Genomic DNA, 27907 nt, shown 5'->3' with positions numbered 1-27907 from the left:
ATATTTAATCATCCAGGAAAGAAAAGCCATTTTTAGCTAATGTAGATTCTAAATGTTCAGGTACTTCTTTGGCTAGTTCCTCTTCTCGTCGTTTATCTAGCTTTTTCGCTGTTAAGCCTCCAGCACCTTTGATGTAATCGACGAGTCGTTTATGGCCGCCCGCTTTTGCAAGGTCTAAAGGAGTCGGCACTTTCCGAGGCACATATGCGTTGCAGTCACATCCACATCGTTCTATTAACAAGGTCACCACTTCTAATCGTCCATGACGAGCCGCCCAATGGATGGGTAACTCTCCTCGTTGGTCTGGTTGGTTTACAGGGATCTGACATGATCGTGCCAGGAACGAAACCAGGTCTGTGTGACCGGATGCGCAAGCATAGTGTAGGACAGAAGCTCCTGTTTCACCCACATGGCCAAATAAAGCAGTTGATAAGACACTTCACCCTTGTTGCTTCCAAAATCAACAATGCCCATCATTTTTGTGCCGGTCACTTACCACCGCTATCCAATTCCAAATTCAACGCTCCTTGAGTTTTACTGACAATATATTCTACTACGGCTGCATGACAATGCTCGGCCGCCGTATGGAGAGCCGTCTTGTTCTTCGTACCTCCACCTCGAGCGGTCATCAAATCTCCGCCTGCTTGCACCAGCTTTTGCAACCCTGAGAGCCAGCCCACACTTGCAGCTAAAAAGCATGGAGAGACCTAAAACGAAAAATAATCAAAACATGTAAACGAGACATTTGAACACCATGGCGATGACACGCCCTATGAATCAAAAAGTATTTGTATTTTTCGGATGAATTTGATTACCTTGTCTTCTTCAACTTGACTGAGTGTCATCACATTGGGATTGGCTCCCTGTTGAAGGAGGAGATCCAGGGACCCAGGGGCTTTGGTGACAATCAAGGCATGAATCATACCATAACCATATTTTACCGCATGAGCTGATGGGGATTGCTTGGCTGTGTTTGGTGATCCTCCACGACGCAGAAAATTGCTATTAAAAGAGTCGTCAACATTTGAAGGAGTCGCATGTTTTTCGCATTCATATCTGGCAAAAAAAAAGAAAATAATATACATTCTCCCATCACGCTCAACCCTCCCCCTCTGTTCACTACGAAGTTTGAGTCCAATAATAATAATAAAAAAGGCCTCTCCCGAAAATAGGGTAACCGATTTTAAAAAGATAATAGGCAAGCGCTTTGCCAATGAGAGCCAATCCACTGTACCTAATAATTTTCTCCACTGTCACGTCACTGCCCTGACTTTTCGCTATTGTCTCCCATAAAGCATCCGATCCTCCAAACAACAAGGGGTCCACCCTTCTCTGCTGGATCAGGGAGGCCCCGGTGTATCCGTTCGTCGCGGTGCTCGATCGTACTGGCGTCATAGGAACGGAGTGTACGGAGTTACTGGGAAATGGGGCCGAGATGGTAACGGATGGAGACGTTGAAGGAGGGGCCGAAGGGTTCTGTTGAAGAAATTGCCATGATTGCTTCTGTTTGATCCCAGTCTTAGAACTGTGATCGGAAGATTTGCTGTAATGAGATCCTTCCGTACTGGAAGAGTAAGAGCTGTGAATGCTGGCGCTTGTAATAGAATGCTGCCGGAATTGAGGGATGGGAGGATGTGTTGAGTGTGAGAATTCTGTAGGTGCTGGTGACCATAGAGGCGTTGGTGGAACGGATCCAGCGATAGAATTACCCGTGGCACGTGAAATGGAGTTGGGTTTCGGCTTGGAACCTTCGGTCGGTGGGTAATTGGATAGAAGTTCGACAGAGAAGTTGGATGAAGGTAGTGGGCTGGTAGGGGTGAGTGGGTAACTTTGTATGTGAGTTTGTGATATCGGTGGGGAGGGTTGCGATTTCGGTGGACCTTCGGCTGAAGAATGCGATCCAATCGATAGACTTCGCGGTCGTACATGCTGTTTGTTTAATTCCGCAGCCTTGTCATATTTCTTCTTGAAGAACTGCATCTCCCGAACGGCTTTATCGTATCGCCGCTGATGTTCCGAAGCCAGCCCTCGCAATTCATCGTTTTGTCGCTCCAATATAGATGTTCGTTGTTGTAACATGGTCAAAAGCCGCTCATGGTCCGAGCATAAGCGCTGGATCTCGGCTTGAATAGCTTGTTGCAATTGAGAATTCGGGATCCGCTGGCTCAGCATGAGCAAATTGGTTTTGGCGCTGCGGGAAGACCAGTCTTCCTCGTCAGGGACAGTGACATGTGGATGTGGATGACTTCGATGCATCTTTCGGTGATGGTCATCCGTGCTCGAGAACGGTGTTAAGATCGAGACCGAGGGTAGCATGATGAAATCGGGTTCTTCACAATCGCAAGCAACTGCAAAAGAACGCTATATAAAATGAAAGGGAGATGAAAAACGAAGAAAAAAGAAAGGAAGAGTAGAAGGAGCGATAAGGAAACCTTTGGACGAGTTCTTCAGCGTTTATCATGGTATAAATGATGCGAGAAAAATAGCCTTTTATGGATAACCTTAGTCATGTCTTTTGGCCCTTGTCTGTACTAAAATTTCCCCTGACGGTTGTTGTGAAAGAGTGTCAGGCCGTCTATTGTCAATTATCCATTTTGAGTACGGTTCTGTCGCGTCTCTTTTGTTGAGTTCACAATTCTGCCTTTACCTATTTCCAAGATAATGAGATAAAAAAGGGTCCTCGTACGTCAGCTGAATAAATAAATAAATAAACTCGTTGCCTAACCATATGCAGTATATCCACTGCGTTCCCTTTCCAATGGATTGATTCGTGAACGAAAATCAAAGTTTATCTCACGATGGTTCCCACACCGATCCGGCTGAGACTGAATGTTGAAGCATGGTTCGGCTTTGCTTTCTTACTTGGGCATAAACCACCAAACTCCCCCCGACCATCCTATCTAGCATGGGTCCTTCATGGGTATGACGACTTCAGTGTCTTTTGTCTCCTGGTTTATTTGGAAAGTGTTTCATAAAAACCTCCCATGACGATGCGGAGTCCCTTTATTTGATGCTTCCGACCGCTGTTTGGCGATCGTCTATCGATTTTGTCTCTCTAGTTTTTTTTTTTTTTTTTTTTCATTGACGCCTGACGTTTTAGGAGCATTTGCATAAGGAATCTTAAGACAGCATTGGAACCGCTACTCCGACTTTATCCATGAGTTCATATCCGTAACTAAGCCTCGTGACCGCTCTAACCGCCAACCAGTTGATGGTCCTCCTTTTTGTTTCGCCTGTCAGCTGATCGGTGACTACAAAACTGTGCCTGTAACCAAACTGGAGACTTTGCCTTGTCATAGCTTTTCTAATCTGAGAAAAGGGCCTCAGAAAATTGTAATATGCCTCGGACAATCTACTGTTAAGGTTTCATCATAGTACCATGGTAATGATTGGTCGTTGACGGGATTTACCCTGATTTTGGAAAATGATCCTTTTTGCGACAATAAAGCAACATCAACGTGAAAGTAAGGATGCACTCGGCAGGTTTCACAAAGGAGGCTCCTTATTTACACGTTTCGACAACTCTCAACGCTAAATAATACATTCTTGTTTCTATGTTATTCTCTGTCTCTCGTGGAAACAGTACTTTTAATTAGCTTTCCAACGAACGTTCTCCGCGGCATCGGTGACACCGTGGTTCTTACAACGGCAAGGAACAAACAAATCGTCGGTGCCACATACAACATGACATCGCGTAAAGACGTCAACACAAGATAATCGCAATGCTCGTAATTTGAAGGTCAATACCACCCAAAAACCCAACTGTTGACGACTTTGAGATGCCAATACGTCGACTTGCCCGAGTGTTTGGGCAAGCTCAAGCTCCTTTCAACCTGACCGGCCTTCTCAAAGAGGGGCGGCAGATCGACATCATATTGAGATGTTGCATTAAAAAAAACTGGTTTTTGACCATATAGTATCCTGAAGAACCCCGTCACAGGAACCGTTAAATAATGTGGAATAATCGATACAAATCATTATCCTTCTCAACTGCATGGGGAAATCTTTGTTTAGTAAATGCTACCTTAAAGCAGTGAATGCTCTTCGCTACAACAGAATGATGCAAATCGTTAGGAGGTCATTTTTGGGATACTGAAAAAAATCCACTGCGGAAACAGGCAAAGACTGAATCTAACATTATAGAACACCCACAAAGCGCAAGCTAAAGTATGTATTAGCAACCTGCCAAAACTTGGAGACTGCAAGAGGCGATTTACAGATCGCAATATCTAACCACTTTTAAAGGGACTCATTTGGGCCTCTCGGTTCAGCTGCAAGCATTTGTTTGATGTAGCCAGTCCTGATGTGTCGCACCAGATCAGCTCTTAAAACGGTGCAGAACATAGTAAAACAAAAACTTGTAGGGTCCTATTCAATTGTTATACGGTATTTTAAATGCAAACTTGCTGTTCAACAATAACATCATGATTATGACCGAGATACTTTTAATGCCATATTGTACGTTTTTTGGCTGACATCGAATACAAGCACAATCTATAAATGGGGTAACAGAAACTCGTTTCTGTCATTATAAAAAGAGCAAGTATGACCAGACGAACAGCCACCCTTGTTGTACTTTTCGCTGCCATCCTCGGTGGTGTGTCTGCTATACGTTGGTACACCAATCGCGAATACTGGTGCACGTACGACAGTCAAGATAACTGTCCTGACGGAAGTTCCCCTTTCTGCTCCGCCAGTAGCCAAGCAGAAGCCAATGCCAAATGCGCTGTTGATTGCGGTTGGTTTGGTATCCAGTGCGATACCGGTTACAAACTCTGCTGTCCTTAAGACTTTTTATAATATCAACAAAATTTGGGAATTGGATATGTTGTAATAATCACCATTTCACCCTGTGCTTCTAGCGTCTGTTTCCAGTTTTTATGTACTCTCCAACTACCAAGTTAAAAATTCTCTAATGGATATTACACAGCTGAATAAAGCGAGCGATCAAATATTTAACGTGACAGCCTGTGTTACGATACATCAGCAATGGAACTAGTGCAAATATGGCAAGTTGGGGAGTATAGGTCATCCATTTTTTTTTTTTTTGGCCTCTCTTTTGAGAAGCGTTTTTATTCACCGTCATGGTTCGATGGATCGACAGACAATAATGATGACTAGGTTATAATCCTAGTTTCTTCATTACACTTTACCCCAACTATTGTTGAAAGGAATCAAAAATCACATAGCTGGATGCCGACAAGTTTTTTAGCTACGGTTTCCAAGGATAGGCAGGAAATGAGGTTTTGATTTGTGTTGATGAAAGGAATTTTTTACGTGACACAACAGGCTCCTTTAAATATTTAGGTCTACAAGCCGCTGAACAATTGGGTATTCTTGTCAACTAAATTTTTTAGAAGAGGAAAGAGGGATTCATGTGTTTTCACGTTTATTCAATATGGGTTGATAGTTGTATAATGGCTATGTGAACAATAAAAAGGACCCGCATCGTAGAATGTGGGATCGATATAGTCTTTTTCAAATTCCGCTCCAAGCAAGGCACAAAACAGACGTGAACTCTTTTTTTTCTTCTTTCTGTTAATCCAATGCATGCACAAACTCAAGCATGAGTCCCTCGTCCTCTTACCATTATGAACATTTGCAATCTCGCGAACTGGAGTCGGCTTTCGAACTGGACGATGCATATAATAGCGCATTGGATCATGATCCGCCTGGTTCTCTTCCTGATGAAGACGATGACGCTGCCTCTCTGCTGTCGGATCACCACGATCAGCAAACATTGCTGCCATCCACCCACCATGCCAACAGCTCATCGACATCTGTCTTTTCTTTTGACGTCATTCCGATGATACCACTGACCCAAACCCAAGCAAGAGCACCGGAACTACAAAAGAAAGTATCCTTTTTTAACGGTCTGAGCTTGGTGATAGGCGCCATGATTGGCAGTGGTCTGTTTAGTTCTCCAGGTATTTCAAATGACAAGGACCACCACTTGACACTTTTTTCTCTTTGCTTCTTACTCATCTCTCAATGACAGGTCCTGTTTTGGAAGCCACTCACAGTGCGCCTGGTACGGCTTTGGTGATATGGTTTATTTCAGGGTTGTTGGCGTTGTCAGGTGCATTATGTTATGCAGAACTGGGGACCATGCTGCCAATGAACGGAGGCGAAGCCGTTTATCTCAACCGTGCGTTTGGCAGCTTAGTGTCTTTTATGTTTGAATTTGTGAGCATCGTAGTACAAAAGGTAAATCCACGACGCACCTACCAAGAGATCGAAAAATGTTCATGCAATTCACACTTTTTTTTGGTCATGCCAGCCTGGATCCATTGCTATTGTTTGTATTGTTTTTGGTGAATACGTTTCAAGGATTGCATATCATACCTACTTCTTCAAAATACCCCATGATACCGATGCATCCGTGGAACTCGCCGACGCCGTTATTCCCGGCTTTCTCCCCAAACTTCTCGCCATTGTCAGTCTCCTGATCTTGAGTGTCATCAACGCGTTTTCTATCCGTGCCGGCATCCGTGTGCAGGATGTATTGACAGTGCTCAAGGTTCTCACGGCCACCGTCATCTCGGTGATCGGCTTTGTTATTTTGGCCAAGGGTCCCATCGCAGGCAACAGCTTCCAAGTCGAAGCTCCTTTTGCAGACATTGATGTCATGACCTACGGACAATACGCTTTGGCATTTTATTCTGGTAATTTATATGAATACTCAGTCACGCATGGACTAGCCCTTTAACTGACCAATGATCGCTGTGTGTAGGGCTCTGGGCTTACGATGGATGGAACAACCTCAATTATGTGGCAGGTGAAATGAACAACCCTCATCGAGATTTACCTCGCGTCATTATGTTTGGCATTCCCACTGTTATTCTGGCCTATCTACTGGCGAATGTGGCCTATCTAGCCGTTCTGCGCCCTGAAGTCATCATGCATACCAATACGGTAGCCATGGATTTCGGTAAAAAGCTCTTTGGCCCCACCGGCGGAATTCTCTTTGCTGTTTGTGTCGCGCTCAGTTGTTTTGGCGTGAGTATCTGGTACCTGTGGAACCCCTGATCTGCATTGCGTGTTGGCTCACTCGTCACCATTTAATTCTTTTTCTAGACGGCAAACGCTTCGGTTTTCACGGGTGCCCGTATCATTTATGTGTCGGCAAAGCAAGGACATTTGCCTGGATTCTTTGGGAAACTGAACACTTCGCGTCAGACTCCGTTGACGGCTATTTTGTTGCAAGCAGGTTTGACTACCCTGCTCATTTTGGTGGGTTCATTCCGCGGACTGGTCAACTTTTATTCTCTATGTGCATGGTTGTAAGTAGGCCTAAAAGAAGAAAAAGAAACGGAAGAAAGGGGGTTGAAAGGGGGGTGGGGGTTCCATCCAAGTGGCTGAGATTCACCGTTGCGCCAATTTTATAGTTTTTATTTTTTGGCCGTTCTATCCTTGTTGATCCTCAGATATAAGGAACCCGATCTGAAGCGCCCTTATCGCGTCTGGTTATCTACTCCGGTACTCTTTTGTGTTGTAGCCTTGTTCTTGTGCACTACACCATTTATCGAAGCGCCCTTTGAGAGCTTGGCGGCGTTGGGCTTCGTTCTACTGGCGATCCCTATCTGGCTCATCCACGTGAAATATCGTCAAGCAATAGCAAACTTTTGGCATGGTAATTGAAAGGAGAGATAACATAAAGAGGATGATCTTGTGTTGCGAAAAGAAAAAAAAAGTTGCAGGAGAAAAAAAAAACGTAAACTCATGGATCATTAATAGATATCGTTCGACGGTTCCAGAGGCGTTCTAAGGAGTATCAGAATATGGAGATGGTGTATACGTAGTTTTTTATGTATCCTCACTGACATTATAATTCGCATTTTTGTTTCTTGTTGTTTTTGTTGTTATTATTGTCTTCTAGTTTATGTTATATTGTATTATCTCCCTCCATTCCCCTTTTCATCCCTCACATATCCATCACAAATATCAGCTTCATCAAGACCGTGCACTTTTCCTTTCTAAAAAAGCAAAATTAACCATACAAGGGCAGCCAATCTCCTCTTCATTTGCCTACTTATAATAGTAATTAGAATAATCACGATTGCATACAGAGTAATATGTCAATGCATGACAAGTTTTTTTTTAATCGAGTTGACGGATTGCGGCTGAAGAAAGGCAAACCATCAACAAAGTTTTGAGTAACTTGGGCCCCTTTGACAAGAAAAACTGGTCCAACGAAAGATAATTGGAAATTATTTTCATTGTTTGACGAGCTGCAGTGCAAGATCAAAAGGGAGCATTTTACAAAAGAAAACCAATCCCGGTGAATATCCATATACGGGACGGATCTGTGCAATGTACATAAAGTTTTCAAAGTTTGCATGATGCTTCGGAAGATCACTTGATGGCCCTATGAAAACACGGCATTCCGGTGATTTTTTTGAGGGACCAGAAACCTGAAGGAAAAAAGGAGGCCTATTATGAACCTTCTACACGCTTCATAGCTGAAAACGAGCTCCCTACTCCCTTTTGCACGTTAACTGGTCCCGACTATCGAACTGTATGGAAAACGGGATGTTTACACACCTAACCCGGCCAATGACGCGCCCACTTACACCCCATACGCACACCACACACGGACACACAGGCACACAGGCACACATACACACACATATATCAACATTCTTTCTCACCCACACTGAAACACCGTCCGAGCAAAAACAGCTCGCTATAAATGGTTACGACTCGCTTTATCAATTACCATAAACTTTCATTGCTTGCTTTTTTTTATCATTTCTTTGTTTCCAGTCTTTTTTTTCTTTCTTTCTAATATTCTCCTTCCTTTAAAGTCATGGAGTGCTATCAGAGCTGCGCGCTTCCACCATTACCACATTATAAAAGTAGCGTTTTGGACGCCCCTCTCATAGACGCTTTTCAATCCATCGTACAAGAAATAATCTCCGGCGACCTTCAACAACGATTACAAAAAGCCATGGATGCAATTCTCGAATCATGGAGTGCTCGACATGATTCTCTAATTGATCAATTAAACCTACAGGTGGAGGTACAACGGACGCTACAGAGTACCATTGAAACACAAGCGCTGCGGTATCAGAAAGCTGTACGCGAAACGTATTTCTATCAAACCAAATATGAACAAGCTGCTAATGCGTATGCACGCATGAAACGACGTCAAAATGATCGTCGCAACTCATATAACAGTTACGAGAGTTGTGTTTCTTCTTTATCTTCTTATTCTACCATGGGTGCCCGATCTAGAATTTACTCTGAAGACGACGATGATTCTGACCGTTGCACTCCATACCCCTCGTCTTTAGCCTCTCCTACCTTGTCCTTACCGCCCATTTCTCCTCTTTTGCCGCTACCTTCTTCGCCATCCTGGCTTGACCAGGTCACACCTTTGAGGCCCGATTCGCCGACACTCATGCCAAATTTCCCAGCCGAAAGCAATGAGGATGAACTCCCTGACCAAGGCACTCCGCCGGAACAGGAAGAAAATGGATCGCTTCAATTCGCTTGTGGTGATGGTTTCTGGGATACAATTGCTCGCGGAAAAGGCGAAAAAGAAGAAGTTGACAGACTCATCAGGTATGGTGCTCTGACAGATTGGTATAATAATGAATGAACCAGCAAAAAAAAAAAAAAAAAAAATGACATTCACTAATGCTTGCGTTAATCTTTGTAGCAATTATCTTCGACGAGGCGGTCGACCCAACGTTGCCAAAATTTCAGCCACGGTGAAATCGGTCAAAGAAGGCTACAGCTTGATCCATGCTTTGATTGCGATAAAGAACACAAGTGCACTTCAGCGTGTGATTGAAGCCGGTGCCAATCCCAATGTCTTGCCACTCACGACTCATGCCAACGATAAGATCAGTCCGCTTGTTTTGGCCGCAAAAATAGGCTATCTCAACGGCGTACGATTACTGCTGGAACGGACGAATGCCGACATCCTATCTCGAGGTCCACAGCAAGAAACCGCTCTTCACGCTGCAGTGGAACACGATAACCCCGAAATCGTTACCTATCTCATACGTCAATCAAAATTTACGTTGCTCGAGCAAGTGGATGCCGCAGGTAAAAATGAAATTATGGTTTCGTTAGGATTGAACAAGCTGGAACAATGAAAAAAAAAAGCTAACGCGCAAAAACTGGAAATTTTAGGTGCTACTGCACTCCATTATGCATGCATGGCGGGGAAAACGCGTCTCGTGACTTTGTTAATACGAGACTGTCAAGTACGACCGGATGCCCGTGATGACAAGGGCGAAACTCCACTTCATTGGGCGGTACGGAGTCGACGCCCAAAAGTCGTTGCGAGAATGATTGAACTCGGTGTGTACCCAAATCCATACAGCAAGAACGTTCCCACGCCTTTGGATATCGCCAAATGCGGGGGGCTCAAAACCATTGCAGAGTATTTGCGAAAAATGGGAGCCAAAACCACCAAAGAAATGGAAAAAACACATATACGCGCAAGTATGCTAAGTTCCGTCAGTAGCTCGGATTGCAGCAGTATCAGCGACGAAAGCCGACACAGCGAATGTTCCTCCACCATTTCCAAGCGACGGTTTCTTAAATCCAAAACTTCCATGATGCTACGCAACAAAATTGATGAATTCATGTCAGGCACCTCCTAATCTCAATATGAAAACTTCTTTTTTTTATGTCTAATTGATATATTTCCCTTTTTGTTTTCTCGTATTTCCTCTCCATCCATTCCATCTTTAGCGTCTGTTTATCATTCCATCCTTTTTCATCATGTCGTAAATACAATAATGCAATAATAACTATTTTCTTTTCTAAAACCAAAGACATGCCAAGGAGGCCCGTATCAAAGCAACAGGAAAACCAATCGTAGTGAAATAAGAAAATGGGGAAGGGGGAGGGGGCGCAGACGAAAGTGGATTACATGGTGCGAGGTCCGTGAAGAATATCCTTGAGATTACTCTGTGCATCCGAAGCAGCGCGTTCCCAGTATTTTTGCGATTTTTCCAATTGTTGAATCTTTTCATCCGACTGAGCCACAACATCCACATAATGTTTCTTCATTTCCCCTAGAGGTGCTTGGAGGAACCTATCAACATTCGCGTTAATCACTCGATGGTTGAATGGTAAATCGTATATTTTTTTTTGAATCAAGTACATTTTGCCAACGGGTTTATAAGCTTTGGTATCGTTTCCCAATGTGTCGAGTTCACGTCGTGTTAATTCCGCCATTTTACGTTCGCGTTGTGTTGTTTGGATCTGACTCTTGACCACGTTGACTTGCTGCGAGCTGGCGACATATTTTGCTTGAAGTTCGACAAACACCTATTGGACAAGGATGTGATGAGTCAGCCCTATTGTTTTGTTCTAATTGAGATGGAAATTTCGAGATGAAAAACCTTGCGGATAGCGTCATCGGAAAGGGCAGACATGATGACAAATGGACCTTTACAAAAATAGTTCGACAAAGTTCTGCTGCAAAAACAGAAAAGGGTTTTAGAATGCGCTTGGCGGAGTTTTCAAGGCGAACAAACCAAAGAGGTGCCTGATTTACTATTTCTTTCTTTTTGATTCTTTATTTGTCCTCTTTTTTTATTGTTCTTTCAACTCTCCCCTCTTTTTCATAAAAAAATAACATGGAATTTCCTGACCTTGGCAAACGGTGCACTTACAACGGGTGTGGCCAATTAGGTAGGTTGTTCCACTACCAGAGTTCCTGTGGCAACGCCATCTCATGCGATCGTGATCTGCATAGATTTTCTGCCTTACACTTGCTATCACTGCAAAAAGATTTTTTGGTAAGATTCTCAGGACCACGACCTTTTTGCAACTATTTGAGCTAACATGTACGGTTTCTAGTCAAGAACATTTCAAATTAGACGATCATCACTGCCCAAGTCTGGAGGATCCAACTCTTGATGTTCGGTAAGTCTGGCATGCGTAATATAATGGTTTATGACGTTCCATGTTACTAAATTACATTTGCTGCACGTGCTTTGCAGTGTGCCCACGTGTCCCATATGCGAGAAACCTGTACCTGGTCCCCGAGGCGAAGATCCGAATATCCGAGTCAATCGTCACATTCAAAACAACTGTGCCGATCCAACATCAAAATCACCAGGCAACATCTGCCATTTACGAGGTTGTAAAGCCAAACTGTTGGTGCCCATTCAATGTCCTGACTGTGGTCAATCGTATTGCGTCAAGCATCGTCTCGGAGCAGATCACCAGTGTCAGGGCCGACCTGCTGCGCCAGCTGTTTCCAAAGCGCCGCATCAACTCGCAGGATTGGCGGCTATTCGACGAGCGGCCAAAAATGGCATGCGCCACAATCAATCCAATACGACCTCCAAAATGGAATCGGAAAGGTAAATAAAGGCAAGGGATGCGGCGGGGAGATGCATGCAGTGAATTGATCATTCTCGGCATAGACAACGACTGAAAGAAAGTCAGACCAGTGCGCAACGTAAGCAAGCGATCACCCGATTACAAGCGAAAGCAAGCGCCGGTGTAAGTTTTTATTGGAGTGTTTCTTGGTGAAGATAAAATGTTACAACCTCGGTACTCACGCACAGATCATTTAGCGGTTGACGGAAAATGAGCAAATCCAACTAGCCACGCTCATGTCGTTGGAAGAAGGGAGAAAGGATAAATGCACAATAAGCTGAAAGGTCCATGGCATCTCATGATACACAAGCATATCTTTCTCTTTCCTAGTCCATATTCATATGTAACACTTTATATTATCCATCATTTATTCTATTTTTTTTTTATAATCATTATCTAATGACAAACTATGTACAGAAAGACGAGAGAGAATAAAAATACAATCGGAACAAGCATACCATCCTTATAAACATTTATATTACACAATTAGTCTGCTTGACGTTTGGATTTTCGGAAAGCATTATATAAAAAGAATTGAAGGAAAATCTGGCAAAAATATCACATGTGAGCATCCATTCATCCCGTTGTCGTCACTTTTACCCTCTTACCGTAAAGTCAAAAACCAGAGTGCCTATACTTCCAGCAATCCACGCCAGGTTTTTCAGGATATAGCTTGTTTCGGTCGATCGTAGGAAAATAGACTGCAGAAAAACATTATTCAGATCCGCTAGCAACATGGTCAAGACAGGTACTACCCTGGGGAGCACTTACCATGGTGAAGAGGACGTTGCCAAGGACGGCACAAATAAGCATACCAGAAGTTAACCCTTCTGTACTCTGGCGACGATGGTTTTTTACGATTTGAGGAATTCTACTGCCGATGTACAGGATAGCACTAGTCCATCCCAATAATTGCGGTATCACCGCCCAGGTCTCGTCACCATTGTTTGATCCGTCGGATCCATGTTGATGATGATTCGCAAAGTACAGATAGCATGATAACACCGTCGTGAGAATGATTGAACTCAGGCCGATCCAATCCATCGATGTCCAAGACTTTGACCGGTCCTCGGGTAACCAATCCTCTATCAGAGCGTCCGCTTCACTGCTCATGCGACGGTGGCCCACCAATAATTGAACATCATCAGCATCCTCATCGTTATATCCCGATGCTCTACGACGATTGGCTTTTCCACGGCTATCGGAACGACGTTCGTAATAGTAGACTTGCCAAATGAGGCCAATATCGGCCACCGTGTACCAAAGTGCTAGCAGAAACTACAATTCCTCGTCAGCATGACCTTTTTTGTAACAGTGGGGAGGATCAGGGTGCAACTAACCATGGTGAGCAGCAGATCTTCGGCAATGATTCCCATGAGATTGAAAAAGTCGCCTGCAAGCCAAATGACAAGAAAGCTCTTGGATAACCCTTTTCCGCTTTTGAGCCGATAATTCTCGACGAGTTGTCTGGAGCAGCCCATGGCAGATATTAGTTGTTTGCTATTTGTCCGGGCACCAATCTCGAGAATGAAATGAACTTACGGAATGAAGACGATAATCCAGCATAGAATGGACATATAGCCGGTAATCGACGACGCGAGTTGCAAATCCACCATTATGCAGAATGGAAGAATCTGTCACTTGTTGATGCTTATATGGGTGTGCTTTGACAGGTGTGAAAAGCAAAAAGAAAAAAAAATTACTATTACCTTCCAAAAATGGTATAATGCTTGGTCTATTTCTGTGAATTTCTGGTTTTTTATTGGAAGTGATGCGGCGGCGATCCGAAATCTGGGGAAGTCTCGTGCACAAACACCCACATTCATCGCAAACCTGGTCAGACAATGGGTTTCTTTAATACACAGATACTCAAGCTTCTTGATCGAATATGAAAAGAAAACAACCAATTATTATGGCAACTCCTTTAAAGGCTTTGATTGCTTGAGCGGTTCGGCCCAAGTGACAGCTGTTGGAGATCATGCTTGCGACTCCGCATTGTGCCGAACATTCCCATATTACGGGCGCGCGTTTGCTTGCTGAAAATGACCAATCATAACGCATGTTCATGGGCCCCGAAGTCCATTCTTTTCAGGTTGACTGCAGGAAAATCAACCGAGAAATCCAGCCTCTCAGTAATGATTGCGGCTCCACTGATTAGCATGTATTTAGATTCAACCGTAAGATTTGATTTGCAATTTTTTTTATCAAAAATTACGACAGTAGTTCGACTAAAACTAGAACGAAGGAAATAGCTGGGGCTGACAGCTGCTTTTGGTTTCCTTCTTAGGATTTACGCCTTAAGAGATGATAGACCTGACATTTAGGAGAAAATCCGCGTTATTACACAGAATGGGGCGGTAGTCATGAGGACACTTGGTCGATACTCTGCTCAGTAACTTGTGAGTCTTAAAAGAATCCATTAATAACTTGTCGAATGCAGCCCTGGGAGATCTTTCGTTGGCATGTAACAACGGATCCGCTTTTGAGAACTACCTGGCCTACGATAAGCTTAAACAAATCCTTGTTTGCAGCCGCGAGTAGTGTTGACCCTTTGCATCGTAGTGGATTACCACCAGTCACCAGTATTACTTGGTGTTTTGTGTGAAATAACTTATCACTGGGATCACTGCTTGCTTGCTCTTTTTGACAGCAACGTCTCACCATCCTCTGATGGTGGACCAATTGAGCTTACCAGAAAAAGAACCGGTGCTTAAAAAAAATAGGATCCACCCGTTGTTGATGCTGTCATTGGTCCGTGAATATGAGCATTGCTTAGCTGTGTCTTGGCATTTACTGACGTTGCACGCTTTTCTCTCATAGTGCCTAGCATCACCGTTGTTACTGTGCACTCTGATGTAAAGTGTACAAATCCATAATGTCCCTTACTTAGTCTTCATTTTCTGTCCTGCAATCATCCGATTTTGAATCGACATCATATCAAACAGCCAACGTTGGGTCGTTCAACGAATGTGTGACAGAGCACAAACAATGATGCGCCAATTTATGTCTTCATGCTGGATACGTTTGCCAATGGAGCAAGCTTGTCTTGCTCTATCTTCTTCTCTCCTAAAATAACATAAGGCAGGAATTGCTTTAAAAACGGGAAATCCGAGGCTAGATCAACTAATGAATCACACCCCAAAAAATTAAGTAAAGACTAAACAAGTTTCCAAAACTTTAGTCTATACACCCTAAGTACAATTTTGGGCTATGCATACGAATGCTCGATCAAATTGCTAAAAGCATTTGGATGATATTGTCGCTGGCGTCTGTGTACATGTGCGTGTGTGGTGGCGAACTTCGGCTCAATTTAAATGCTAATATTTCGTCTCATCAAAAACTGAGAACAGATGTTCGGACTCCAAGTGACGCGCTGCTTTACAATGAATTATCAAAAGTTCGTGTGGCGCCTCTCAAAATGGGTCTATTGTTCCTTTTTTTTTCTCATAAGAATCACATTTTTTCGTAATGATCACAAAGCTCTGCAGCATGATACAATTTTCCCACCAAAAAAAGGTTCATGTCGGAGACTCAAGCTATTCGCCACAGGAAACCGTCTAACATAAAGTTCATGTAAAAAATAAAAAATAAAAAAATAAAAAAACAAGATTCAGACTCTTCATCTTTCGGTTTCTTTCACGAACAGCTATGTTTCTCCGTCTCTCACTGCTGATTATATACGCCGCCATTGTGTCCCTTACTGAGGGATATCTTGCAGAACGGTATCCGCCTTTTATCGTCACCTCACCAGCGTCGGGACAAGTGTTTAAACATGGTGATTCTATTCAAGTAACCTGGTATGTCTAGTGATCCGGGTAAGGTCAAATGTAATTTCCACTCTGATATGCTTTTATATCTATAGGGAACTTGTGCCAGGGACTCGGTTCCCTTTATATGGCTATGCCGCTGCAAGGACGGCCAAAACTGTGGGTATGTACCTGTGCATGTATTCCAAACTCCTTTTAGACTCATTCCTCCATATCAATATGATTTTCTTTAGGTGGTTTGCTAAAGTCTGATGCAAGCAAAACAGGGAGCTATGTCAAGGAGATCGATACCCATCTGAGCTTTCTTGATTTCAGTTATACATGGACAGTCGATAACAAAACTCAACCTGGTGTTTATCGTTTCGGTATTGGCTTTTTTTATCACGAAGCATCGCCTACCTTCCACATCACCGACTAAGGCTGCGTCGACCTATTGTACTCAATTTTGTCGCTCGTTTCTCTGCATGATTCGATCGGTTTTCTTCATGTCCTCCCTCCCATATTCGCTTTTATATTCACACTCATCATTGTATATTTTTCAGACAATAACGCTCAGCTCCTCTTGTATCACATAACGTCATTATGATTGTTGCTTCCCCTTCAGTCTGGATATGTACATACATCTAAGAACACAAATGACAATTACCGCTCACTAAATCTTGATTTCATCTAACCGTCCAACGGGTAGTCCGAGCTTCAGCGGAAAAATCTTGTATTCCAATATTTGTTTGTTCATATAAAATTTCAACATCCTTTGGGTTGATCTCCCAGAAAACGACTGATAGACATGATCCTCTCATGTGTGATGCACTCTGATATCCATGAAAACGATATGCATCAGCATGAAAACTTGTTATTTTCTAAGACTGGGTTATTGCATTTGAATGGTATATCAGAGAAGATGCTCTTCAGGTCGCTTGGATGTTTCCTAGGATAGATATAAGCTATGAACAAACAACGGCCTGTCAACTAACAGAAATACATTTGCTTGATCATTGATTTTGAAAAAGAATAAAGCTCTTGGCCAAATGGTAAGAACATTCTTCTTTTGATCTTGATAATTTACAATTTACGTCTATGGTATCGTTTCTGCAATATTCTCTCATCGGCTTCTCCTTGATGGCCATCGGCTGGGCTAGGCCCATGGAAACAGTAACAAAGCAACATAAAGTGGCCCTTCAAAGGTTTTCCGCCCCTCATGGACTGCCTTTCTCTGCTGATAAAGGACATTCGTTTCTTGCTACCAAGGAAAAACAAGTCAGCTACCAGCATGGTAAAAATAAGCTTGATTTCTTTACAAGCAGGCGATGATTCAATACTCATCCTTTTCTGTGGATTGTAGGTTACTATGGCGAGATTTACATTGGCGAGCCACCGCAAAAGTTTAATGTGGTGTTTGATACGGGCAGTGCTGATGTTTGGGTGGTATCATCCAACTGCGTTACCGTGGATACATGTAAACACCACCGTCAGTTTGTTACCAATGCTTCTACGAGCTATTCGAGCTATGGAGACGACGGTGATGAAACCATTGAAGTTAACTATGGAAGTGGGCAGATTCGAGCTCACTTGGGACGTGATAAAATCCAGGTGGCAGGCATTACCCTGGATGATCAAGTCGTTGCCGACGCCCACGAATTATCCCACGAATTCATGGCCACACCTTTTGACGGTATATTTGGTCTCGCCATGACGGATTTGAGCAATTCGCTCAATCCACCTCCGTTCTATGCCATGCAAGGCGTGCTTGACGAACCATTATTTGCCATCTATACAACAGCGACAGGAGGAGAAATTGATTTTGGCGCGATTGATACGACAAGGTATGAAGGCGATCTCTTGTACGCTGATCTTATAGCATCTGGTTATTGGATGGTGCGTATGGACGAGGTTGTTTTCGGCGGGGAAGCTCTTGGTCCTCGTAGAGCCATTGTCGACAGTGGTAGGTATCTATTAAGAGAAATTGGAAAATGATACTTTGTTAATCACTTTTTATGTCACTTTGGTTTAGGCACCACACTTATTTTGACATCGGCTGAGGATGCCGAGAAAATTCATGGCGATATTCCGGGTGCTTTATCAAATGGGGACGGGACGTGGTCGGTACCATGCGGAGATATCAAGTCTTTGCCCGAGTTGACGTTGACGATCAATGGCGTGAATTTGTGGTTGACGCCTGATAAATACATCATGCATTCGGATGATATGATGCGAACAATGTGCCTGTCTGGAATTGCAGGTCAAACTATTGGACGCAGAGATACTTGGATTCTCGGAGACGTTTTTATGAAACAATATTATACGGTAAATACATTATATGGTGATTGAAGCGGTTTATCTTTTTTTTTTGGTATTAACCTAGATGTCGTCCATTATATTTTTACAGGTCTTTGATCTTGGTAATCGTCGCGTGGGATTTGGCCTTAGTCGTCCCGAAGGTCTGTGACCGACACAGTCTTGCTTCACCCTTTTTTTTTGTACATGATTACCTATGTATGATTCCTCGAAAATATACGCGATCTTTTTTTTATGCTCCATCGTTCGGTTCCTTGGTATCTTTCAGTTCGAGAGATAATTGTTCAAATATTTGATCTAATTGCTTCTTATCGGTATCCGGAACAAATTTAATGGACACTGGTCGATGCAACTGCCCGTGGAATCGAATAAGTGCTTCAAGACGCACAGCATGGTCTATCAGCGCTCCATGAACATTGCCCTGCCAAATTGAAAAAAGAAAAAATGAGTTCAATGGTTCACGCTTGGCCATTGTATTGTATCTCAATTTTACCCTTTTTGTTTTGTTGCTGTCAATGGGGTCATACAAGATACGGCATTTTCGAAGATTTCGTGATACTTTGATCTACATGTAGCAGGGTGAGTGATATCATTCATATTCTTTGCGCAGCAAAAGAAGATCTTTACATCGTGAATCTTTAAATGTTGTGGTGTTATTAATGCGGTGGGGAGAGCTTCTGTGGCGTACATAGTGAGGAGTGCTCGTTGGATTCGTTGAGCCATGCGTGCTTGCATAACTGTCGGTGTGGAATCAAACTCGTTGTGATTCAGCGCTCGAGCTCCCTGACGATGGAGACTTACTGAAGTATTCTAAATACACTCACAGATGAGCCTGAATTATCTTTTTGCAAAAGGTTTTGACTTCGCTTACTTTCTCCGGAGTCCAGGTCTTTGGTTTTTTCTGCTTGAAAAAACGTAAAAATTGTCCAGGAATCATGATGTCGTCCGGCAACTGTTGCTTAGTTCCTGATGACGACGGCATTGATGGTTCTGAACCCTCTGATGGGTTTCGCTTTCCATAAGCTTTGTTGTGGACCGTTCGAATGAAGGGTCGGAAAACGTTGATTCGAGATCGCAACATGACAAGTATCAATCAAAGATTAAAGAGATCCAGCAACAAACGACTTCTTCTTCAGCCCCCTTGAAAAATTTCTGGACAAAAAAATTCCCGTTTCTGTCGAAATAGATCTATGAATTTCCCTTATACAGTAAACTCCATGTCCGAAGCTTTAACCACATTCATGTAAAGAACGGCTTCGTGTAATATGAGAGCCAAAATAACAAATATAATTTCATACAGGAAGAGAAAAAAAACGAGCAATTTATTACAACGGGATACTTTTTATTTGATATGGCAGCACCAACATTTTGTTCGAGCAAAATTCCGGTTGTAATTCCAGTCAATCTGATTAACTGACCTCAGCTGACCATTTGAAGTAAAGTTGTATCAAGAAGGTTCATCAAACTCTACTCTACATGCTCCATCTCGCTAATGTAGCTCAAGCAGCAACCGCTAATGAAGACTTATCATCGGAGCTCACGTTTGTCCTCACACTTGGGTTCTAGAGACATAGGCACCCTCACTTGCATATTGCTAGGAAACGGTTTTATCGATGTTACTCACACTAGTGCAATTCGCGATTGTAAAGGTTCATGGACATTCGTCGGGTTGATGACGTTTTCCTCTTGCGCTCACTGGGTCAAAGTCTGATTACTTCTTCTGCTTTTATTGTTTGAGGAATAAAAAGGTACCAAGTTTGCTTCAGATAAATTTGGCACACTGGTGCATAGATACTTTCAATACAGAAGAATGTTTCTTGATGGTATTTTCCTTCAAGCAAAAAGCGAAAGAGTAATCAATCTTCACAGAATACCGTGGACTGAGATTTCATTTGCAGCATATATGATGATTTGAAGAAGAAGAAGAATGTGGATAAAGGAGAAAAAGGGAGGATATTGGGAAATTCATGGCGAATGAGACTGCTGACAGGCAGCAGACCATAACCGAGCCAAAAAAAAAAAAAAAAAAAAAAAAACCATGGATAAACAATTTATACCGTGCAGAATTCATTTTCGCTCCAAGGAAGGAGGAACTAAAGCTTGAGCAAGGAGGATGATAAAACCATCCAGATCGAACGCCCGATCCTTTTTCTGCATTTTCACCCTTTTTCCTTGGCGCTTTTTTCCTGTTTATTTTTTCTTCTTACTTTTTTTTATTGAATATATTTTCATGACTTTCTTACCAGACAAAATTATCTTTTGCCTTTCATTTTTAACAGCTCTGTTAGTGGCTAATGTATCTGGACCTCAGTACGTATATCCTACCTTTGGTCCTGCTCTCACAAAAAGATTCGATTGGTCAGCCCTTGAAAACAGCCTGGTGAGTACCGCTACGTTTGTGGGCGTCTCTTTTTCAGGCCCACTCTGTGCGTGGATGGTAGAACAATGGGGAATACAAAAGTAAGTTATATAAGCCCAAAATACCAAGCCCCGTTTTGTTCTTCTTCAAATGACTAATCACTATGCCAACTTGCACCAGAACGTTGCGTGTATCAGGTTTTCTGGCCATGTCCGGCCCTTTATTACTTGCTCAAACATATGCTGGTCGACTTCCCAATCATTTCATACTATGTGCAATGTACCTTATGGTCACTGGAGTGGCAGCTGCGGCCGCTTATTTATGCGCGCTTGATTCCCAGGTATAAACTATGATAGACTCACGGATCAGGAAGAAAGACGTTCTCATGGATAATACGTGTATCACTTTAGTCGTACAACTTTAAAGCATACCGGGGCATGAGTATGGGGATCACGAGCGCTTCACTAGGCTTATGTGGATTTGTTTACTCTCAGATCGACGATGTTGCTTTCAAGAATGGTCCCAATAATGAAAGCAATACCTACGGATTCTTGATGTTTTTTGCTTTTGCTATGGCTGCAGGCATGCTTCTTGGTTCGTTTGTGCTCGGACCTATCGAAGAAGCAAGTGTGCCTGACAAGTATGCCGTGCAGCGCACCGTATCTGAGACGAGCCATTTTCTATCGAATGACGCCGCAGGAGAACATGTCGCCGACCATCATCATCCCAACGACTCGGAGGTGGTGGCACCACTGCTGCCAAACAAGGATTTGAATTTTTCGGGAATGCGCTTTTTTACCCATCCCGTTGGCTTTGCTTTGTTTACGAGTCTGTTCATTATTCTCGGCTTAGGTTATGTATTTCTTGCCAATATTGGGTCGATCCTGCTCGCTCTTTCGCTGCACCCACGTGCGAACCTACAGCATGTGTTGAATATGCACGTTTCTCTTTTCAGCGTGGCTAATTGTTGCTCGCGTGCCGCCTTTGGTACACTGAGCGATGTGCTCCAAAGACGATGGGGTATTCACCGCCTTTGGTTGTTTTGGATGGCTGCACTGGGGCTACTTCTGAACCAGGTTTACTTGGTGACTTTTGTCTCCACCACCCGAGATCTCGTTCCTTGCACGGTGATGTTTGCCGTCGTTTATGGTATTGCATTCGGTGTCGCACCTGCGACGACAGCTGAATTTGGCACCGAGGTACGTGCATCTTGCGACCGCAGTTTTGTTGTTTGTTTGTTTATTCACTGGTCACTACTGGTTATTTTCAATTTCCCGGTGTCATTTTCTGTAGTTATTTGCTCGCAACTGGTATGATATGAGAATGCTTTTCGACATTGTGCAAGCAAAATATTTATTGATATTTTTTTTGGGGGGGTGTATGTGCGCCATAGGGGTTGGCTATTGTATGCTCCTGCATTCGGCAGTCAACTGTTCAACGTACTGTATGGTGCTCTTTATGATGGTGAAGCTCACCGTGAAGCTGCTCATATCTGCCGAGGATCGGGTTGCTTCCGTGACACATTTCTCATTGGCATTGGTTGCAGTGTAGCTTGTCTGGCGGTCATCTCGTGGGCTATTTCTCGTCAGAATCAATTGAAGCTACACCCCAGCTACCAATATTCTTCTGTCCATTGAACAAATTATGTCCGCCACTTTCTATTATCCATAGATTTACAGATTTACACTCTCGTATCACCGATAAAAGCTAATGTAATCTACACGAACATAGAAGCAGAAAACTTGCTACTGGCCATTGGCTCTTTGCCGCTTCTTCAATTAAATTGACAAACCTTCCGGAACATTTCACAGTAATGGACATTGTGTAGAATACATTATCTTTATTTTCAACGAATCAGACGAAAAATTTTGATGGTATAGAAGCATGGATCTGACAAGGGTCTGTACCTTACACTCCTTTATCCTGACTTAATTTTAGGCAGAGCACGAGAGACCAGAAGACTGAGAGAGGAAGAACGATAGGGTGAGGAAACAGAGAAATCAAGGAGAGAAGCAGAACCCGTATGAGGCGCAACAGAAGCAGGAGCGTCTTTTCTTTTTTACCACTTTTATCTATAAAACTTCAGCAATAGCATAAATGCGTTGACTGCATAACTATTGTATCTTCTGCAAACCGTGTGATTCTACAGCCGAGTCCTTTGGACACGTATTCATCTTGCGGCGGATGCAGATGCACGAATGACAAGGAACCTGCGCATAGACAGATTGCAACCAATGAACGTAGCAGAAAATTTAACAGTCCTTCGTCTGTTGCTGGCTGTCCAATCAAATGTTTGTTTTGCAGATTTACCCAATGACGCCACGGGTGAAGCACCAGCCGGATAGGGAAGTCTTTTTTTTTTTTTTTTTGCTAGTTGCGCAGTTCTGTAGCAAACCTCTCCTTTCTCCAAAAGTATGCCTTCCCATCGCTCGCCTTCCAGTAGCAGCCGACGTCGATCGCCTTCGCCCTCTAGTAAAAGACAAAAGCGTTCTCATTATAGAGACCGTTCCCCAAGAGATCATCGCGACCGTAGCCGAGACCGCCATCGAGACCGTAGTAGAGAATACAGCGACCGACATCGTCATTCTTCCTCTTCTCATCGACATCGATCTTCACGTCATGACGATCGATCGCATCGTGATTACAACAGGTCAAGCCGCCATTACGACGATGTAAGTGCTCCGAGAGAACGGAGTTCCTCACATCACACATCTTCTCGAGTACGCACTGAGTCTCCAGCGAGAGACGGCAATGCAGCTGAGACAAGCCCTGGTATAGGTCACACCCACACTAAAGCAGATGAATCTCCTGCTGCGACAAATCACCAAGAAAGCACGGTAAGTTGAAAATACTCAGTCGGCATACACACCACAAACTGAATTCATCTTTTGACATGGTTTAACAGGCATCACCTCAGGCACCTACCACAGAGAGTAAAGACGATGTGTTGCGAAAACGTCAGGAGCGTCTCGAAAAATGGAAACAACAACAACGACAAGCCAAGTTGGCTGAAGAACAGGCCAAAGCAGCGGCCGAAAACGAACAAAAACAGGAAGAAACAAAGTCAACCGCTGAACCTGTGAGCCAAGAGTTGAATAAGCCATCTAAAACCGATGCTTCTCCACCTGCAATAGAAATTCCAGCGGTGTCAACGACCGACGATCAATCATCCGCTCGTTTGGAGGATAAGATTTTCCAAGATTCACTGGCTGCAGCACGTCAAATGGCAGGAAAAGATGAAACGGACGAAAAAATGGGGGAAGAACATCAAGCGGCTGCCATGGAGGAAGATTCACATGCCAAAGATAAAGGCTGGAGTTGGGAAGACGAAGACGAGGACGAGACCATGGACGTTGACATGGAAGAACATGCCCAAGCCGATGCGGAAAGAAGCTTCAAACCGCTAAAGCAAGATAATAAAGACGACGAAGGAAAAGAAGATTCATTTGTCACTCGCCGTCCAATCCAGCAACAACGAAATATGTTCATGATGGGCGGCAACCGAACCGGTACCGCACAGGTGAACAATGCAGCCCCTAAACCGGCAGTGACGGCCAAAAATACCATGCGTATCGGTTTTGGGTTGGGCAAGAAAGCCACAAAACCAGTGATACCTTCAAAACCAGCTGTTACTCCTGCACCAAAGACAGAGGTAAAGTCGAAAACGACGACGGCAATGGAAGTGGATACGGGTGATGATGTGGATCCTTTGGAAGCATACATGCGCGGTGTCACAGCAGAAGCACGAAAGATTGACGAAGAAGATAAAAAACGCATGGAAGATGTCAAACCCACTGTGATTTTGGCCGATGATGATGCACCGGAAGCTGAGCCAGCAGATAATGACGACGATGTTGGTAGCGATGCAGAGGATATTTTGGCGTAAGTGGGAAACAGCAGGCTTGCATTGAATTCTTGGTAACAATTGATCGACTATGTTTTATAGGCTTGCTGCAAAGAAAGCGAAACGAAAGGACATCGCACCAGTGGACCATTCTACGATGCACTATGAATTCTTCCGCAAAGACTTTTACATCGAACCACCGGAATTGAAGGACATGACCCCTGATCAGGTAGAACTGCTTCGTATGGAACTGGATGGTATCAAAATTCGCGGTGTCAATTGTCCCAAACCGATCCAAAAATGGACCCACTGTGGTTTACCTGCTGGTTGTCTCGAAGTGATTCGAAAACTCAAGTTTGAAAAACCTACATCCATCCAAGCCCAAGCGGTGCCAGCCATTATGAATGGACGCGATGTCATTGGTGTCGCAAAGACAGGTTCAGGCAAAACAATTGCGTTTCTGTTGCCAATGTTCCGTCATATCAAAGATCAGCGATCGTTGGAGATGGGCGAAGGTCCCATTGCTGTGATTATGACTCCCACCCGTGAATTGGCCACTCAAATTCATCGTGAATGTAAACCTTTTCTGAAAGTACTGGGCTTGCGGGTAAGTGCATGACGGAAGTGTGATGAAAAAGTTTAGCTTGGCTTATCCAGTGTTTTTTGTGGATTTAGGCCGTTTGTGCTTATGGTGGTAGTCCTATCAAGGACCAGATTGCGGATCTCAAACGTGGTTGTGAGATCGTTGTTTGTACGCCAGGACGTATGATCGATTTGCTCTGCGCCAACTCTGGTCGTGTTACGAATCTAAAGCGAGTCACGTACATGGTACTTGATGAAGCAGATCGTATGTTTGATATGGGCTTTGAGCCTCAGGTATGCCAAAAAAAAAATACGAAGGAACAAGGCATGCATGCATGGAAATCTTACCTTGAATTATGTATGTAGGTGATGAAAATTGTCAATAACGTTCGACCAAGTCGACAAACAGTTTTGTTCTCGGCAACATTTCCTCGACAGGTAAAGCAAAATGACATACATACTTTAACGCCCATTATCATCTTTTTGCTAAAATATGAATCAATAGATGGAAGCACTTGCTCGCAAAGTCTTGAAAAAGCCGCTTGAAATTACAGTCGGTGGACGTAGCGTGGTGTGCAACGATGTTGAACAGATTGTCGAAGTACGAGAGGAGAACACCAAATTTATTCGACTGCTGGAGATTCTTGGAGAATTTTTCAACGTGGATGAAGAAGAAGACAGCAGAGCCCTTGTTTTTGTGGACCGTCACGAAGCAGCTGATAACCTGTTGAGAGATTTGATTCGACGAGGCTATCCTTGTCAGTCATTGCACGGTGGCAAGGTAAGAGGAATCGTCTATTTGACGCATGATGTGATTCACTTGACTCATCTTTGTCTCCGATTATTTTAGGATCAAGCTGATCGTGACAGTACCATTGCCGACTTCAAGTCGGGTGTGACCAACATCTTGATTGCGACGTCTGTAGCTGCTCGTGGTTTGGATGTCAAGCAGTTGAAGTTGGTGGTCAATTATGAATGTCCCAATCACATGGAAGATTATGTGCATCGTGTTGGTCGAACAGGTCGAGCGGGTAACAAGGGCACGGCCTACACTTTCATTACACCTGATCAAGATCGCTACGCGATGGATATCTGCAAAGCCCTTCGTCTCAGTGGCCAAGAAATCCCTCCTGATTTGCAAAAGCTCACGGATCATTTCCAGGAAAAGGTCAAGGCCGGTAAAGAACGTATGGCCAGTTCTGGCTTTGGCGGTAAAGGTTTGGAACGTCTGGATAAGGATCGTGATCTCGTAAAGAAGATCCAAAAGAAGGTACGTTAAGATTTGAAATTGTGGTATCCGATAAGTATTGATATTTATGTGATCAAAAAAACGTATAGGCTTATGGAGGTGAAGATCTGGAAGAATCTGATGAAGAAGAGGCGGCAGAAATAGAAACTAAATTGGCACCACCTACGCCTGCCACGACGATCAAGGTGGAAGAACCACAAGTTACCACTGTTACTTCGTCGCCTGGTCAAGCGGCGGCGGCAGCAGCGGCCGCAGCAGCTAGTGCGGCCGAAGCTGGTAAAGGCAGTGACGAGCAACTCAGTGCAGCGGCTTTGGCAGCGCAAAAGGCGGCAGCTCAAGTGGCAGCGCGTATCAATGCCATGGCTGGCAACAAGAACCGATCTGCCAACGATGTACTCGCGGATATCAATGCTCGCTTCCGTGAAAATACCAATTCGGCACAGGCGGAAGGAAAAGATGGCAATCCAGTCTTTGCGGAAGAGATGGTCATCAACGACTTTCCCCAAAAGGCAAGATGGAGAGTCACCAATAGGGTATGTCTCCATACTAGAAAAATGTATTTGCGTTGCTATCCCCGACTCACCGTTCTCTGTTTGAATAGGAACAAATTTCACAAATTACAGAAATCTCCGGGGCGGCCATTACCACCAGAGGTACTTTCTTTCCTCCTGGAAAGCAGCCTGGACCAAACGAACGCAAGTTGTATTTGTTCATTGAAGGTGACTCTGAATTGGTGGTGGAAAAGGCGAGGAACGAAATCAAGCGTATTCTTATGGAAGCTACGGTGGCTCAGCTCGAAGCCGAAGCAAGAACCGGTGGAGGCAGTGCTGGCAGATACTCTGTTGTTTAAACCTTTTTCTAAAAATAATAAATCATACATCATACCATTTTTTATACAACACATAAAAAGGAAACTCTTTCGAACCCCCCCCCCCTGATGCATGGACCATGCTGCGATGAACGTGTCCAAAATCTGGTGTCCTCATTTGGCGCCTCCACTTTTATTTCCACTTTTAGCACACCGTGTCGCCTTCCATCCTTGATCTCATTGGACGATATGCCAAATTCGGATAGAGTTGAGTTGAAGCACCGATTATCGTTGATTAATGCATATCACTTGGTAGCTGATTTTTACCCACATGATAAGGTCAAACACACATGTAAATATTGTTATCTGAAAAGTAGACTTATAATCATCATATAAATACATCATTGGTCTGGGAGGAAACAATGTAGGATCTCTTCTGTTGGATCGGATAGCGATCCGATCCTCGGAGTTGGCGGAGCGCCTTTATTCACTTCTGTTATTATCAAGAAATTGAGATGATAGGGAATACCACTGGCAGCAAACAATAACATTATACGTACCTCTGCACGTTGCAGTAATGTGCTTATATTCTGCATATTTTCCCTTCAGGCCCGAGAAGTAGCATCGGGTGCATTTGCAGGAAATTTGA

General features: G+C 43.6%; 11 protein-coding genes across 11 annotated transcripts; 7 read left to right on the top strand and 4 right to left on the bottom strand.

The window, feature by feature from the left end:
- Position 1: 1 nt before the first annotated feature.
- Positions 2–2801, bottom strand: BYT42DRAFT_562108 (ankyrin repeat-containing domain protein; the record flags this gene model as incomplete). The annotated part of the gene is made up of 5 exons (XM_051567430.1): positions 2648–2801; positions 1235–2575; positions 816–1002; positions 497–707; positions 2–396 (listed from the first exon to the last, which is right to left on the bottom strand). The coding sequence occupies exons 2-5, from the start codon at positions 2314–2316 to the stop codon at positions 5–7; spliced, it is 1872 nt and encodes a 623-aa protein (XP_051425006.1). The 5' UTR covers positions 2317–2575; positions 2648–2801.
- Positions 2802–5377: 2576 nt separating this feature from the next.
- On the top strand, positions 5378–8026 carry BYT42DRAFT_529268 (amino acid permease-domain-containing protein). Its single transcript, XM_051565387.1, has 7 exons — positions 5378–5927; positions 5999–6207; positions 6281–6665; positions 6734–6999; positions 7078–7283; positions 7389–7633; positions 7738–8026. Exons 1-7 carry the CDS (start codon positions 5567–5569, stop codon positions 7800–7802), a joined length of 1737 nt encoding a protein of 578 aa, XP_051425005.1. The 5' UTR covers positions 5378–5566; the 3' UTR covers positions 7803–8026.
- A 643-nt stretch (positions 8027–8669) lies between these two features.
- Positions 8670–10182, top strand: BYT42DRAFT_256760 (uncharacterized protein). The gene is made up of 2 exons (XM_051562733.1): positions 8670–9588; positions 9665–10182. Exons 1-2 carry the CDS (start codon positions 8810–8812, stop codon positions 10104–10106), a joined length of 1221 nt encoding a protein of 406 aa, XP_051425004.1. The 5' UTR covers positions 8670–8809; the 3' UTR covers positions 10107–10182.
- Positions 10183–10753: 571 nt separating this feature from the next.
- Positions 10754–11695, bottom strand: BYT42DRAFT_256720 (Prefoldin). The gene is made up of 4 exons (XM_051562731.1): positions 11619–11695; positions 11367–11442; positions 11126–11292; positions 10754–11056 (listed from the first exon to the last, which is right to left on the bottom strand). The coding sequence occupies exons 2-4, from the start codon at positions 11397–11399 to the stop codon at positions 10888–10890; spliced, it is 369 nt and encodes a 122-aa protein (XP_051425003.1). The 5' UTR covers positions 11400–11442; positions 11619–11695; the 3' UTR covers positions 10754–10887.
- Positions 11696–11718: 23 nt separating this feature from the next.
- Positions 11719–12339, top strand: BYT42DRAFT_493548 (uncharacterized protein; the record flags this gene model as incomplete). The annotated part of the gene is made up of 3 exons (XM_051564223.1): positions 11719–11765; positions 11827–11892; positions 11970–12339. Coding segments are annotated over 3 exons (483 nt in total), but the record flags the coding sequence as incomplete, so codon positions are not given.
- A 476-nt stretch (positions 12340–12815) lies between these two features.
- BYT42DRAFT_562085 (PQ loop repeat-domain-containing protein) lies at positions 12816–14063 on the bottom strand. Its single transcript, XM_051567429.1, has 5 exons — positions 13897–14063; positions 13695–13821; positions 13126–13632; positions 12963–13055; positions 12816–12900 (listed from the first exon to the last, which is right to left on the bottom strand). The coding sequence occupies exons 1-5, from the start codon at positions 13968–13970 to the stop codon at positions 12841–12843; spliced, it is 861 nt and encodes a 286-aa protein (XP_051425001.1). The 5' UTR covers positions 13971–14063; the 3' UTR covers positions 12816–12840.
- A 1939-nt stretch (positions 14064–16002) lies between these two features.
- Positions 16003–16539, top strand: BYT42DRAFT_612025 (uncharacterized protein; the record flags this gene model as incomplete). The annotated part of the gene is made up of 3 exons (XM_051571577.1): positions 16003–16151; positions 16217–16284; positions 16355–16539. The coding sequence occupies 3 exons, from the start codon at positions 16003–16005 to the stop codon at positions 16537–16539; spliced, it is 402 nt and encodes a 133-aa protein (XP_051425000.1).
- A 701-nt stretch (positions 16540–17240) lies between these two features.
- Positions 17241–18567, top strand: BYT42DRAFT_544229 (aspartic peptidase domain-containing protein; the record flags this gene model as incomplete). The annotated part of the gene is made up of 4 exons (XM_051565748.1): positions 17241–17394; positions 17464–18063; positions 18133–18425; positions 18508–18567. 4 exons carry the CDS (start codon positions 17241–17243, stop codon positions 18565–18567), a joined length of 1107 nt encoding a protein of 368 aa, XP_051424999.1.
- Positions 18232–19686, bottom strand: BYT42DRAFT_256672 (uncharacterized protein). Its single transcript, XM_051562730.1, has 4 exons — positions 19288–19686; positions 19044–19226; positions 18910–18981; positions 18232–18837 (listed from the first exon to the last, which is right to left on the bottom strand). The coding sequence occupies exons 1-4, from the start codon at positions 19495–19497 to the stop codon at positions 18649–18651; spliced, it is 654 nt and encodes a 217-aa protein (XP_051424998.1). The 5' UTR covers positions 19498–19686; the 3' UTR covers positions 18232–18648.
- An 871-nt stretch (positions 19687–20557) lies between these two features.
- On the top strand, positions 20558–22606 carry BYT42DRAFT_562079 (major facilitator superfamily domain-containing protein). The gene is made up of 5 exons (XM_051567428.1): positions 20558–20876; positions 20956–21115; positions 21186–21974; positions 22069–22085; positions 22169–22606. The coding sequence occupies exons 1-5, from the start codon at positions 20647–20649 to the stop codon at positions 22410–22412; spliced, it is 1440 nt and encodes a 479-aa protein (XP_051424997.1). The 5' UTR covers positions 20558–20646; the 3' UTR covers positions 22413–22606.
- Positions 22607–23152: 546 nt separating this feature from the next.
- BYT42DRAFT_562076 (uncharacterized protein) lies at positions 23153–27351 on the top strand. The gene is made up of 9 exons (XM_051567427.1): positions 23153–23612; positions 23681–24657; positions 24722–25226; positions 25295–25495; positions 25568–25639; positions 25707–25982; positions 26052–26471; positions 26540–26983; positions 27052–27351. Exons 1-9 carry the CDS (start codon positions 23190–23192, stop codon positions 27298–27300), a joined length of 3567 nt encoding a protein of 1188 aa, XP_051424996.1. The 5' UTR covers positions 23153–23189; the 3' UTR covers positions 27301–27351.
- The last annotated feature ends 556 nt before the right edge of the window (positions 27352–27907 follow it).

The sequence above is a fragment of the Radiomyces spectabilis genome (genome assembly GCF_025331425.1).
Source record: "Radiomyces spectabilis strain NRRL 2753 chromosome Unknown BYT42scaffold_4, whole genome shotgun sequence".
NCBI classification, from domain to species: Eukaryota; Fungi; Mucoromycota; class Mucoromycetes; order Mucorales; family Radiomycetaceae; genus Radiomyces; species Radiomyces spectabilis.
This window is presented reverse-complemented; position numbering and strand designations above follow the sequence as displayed.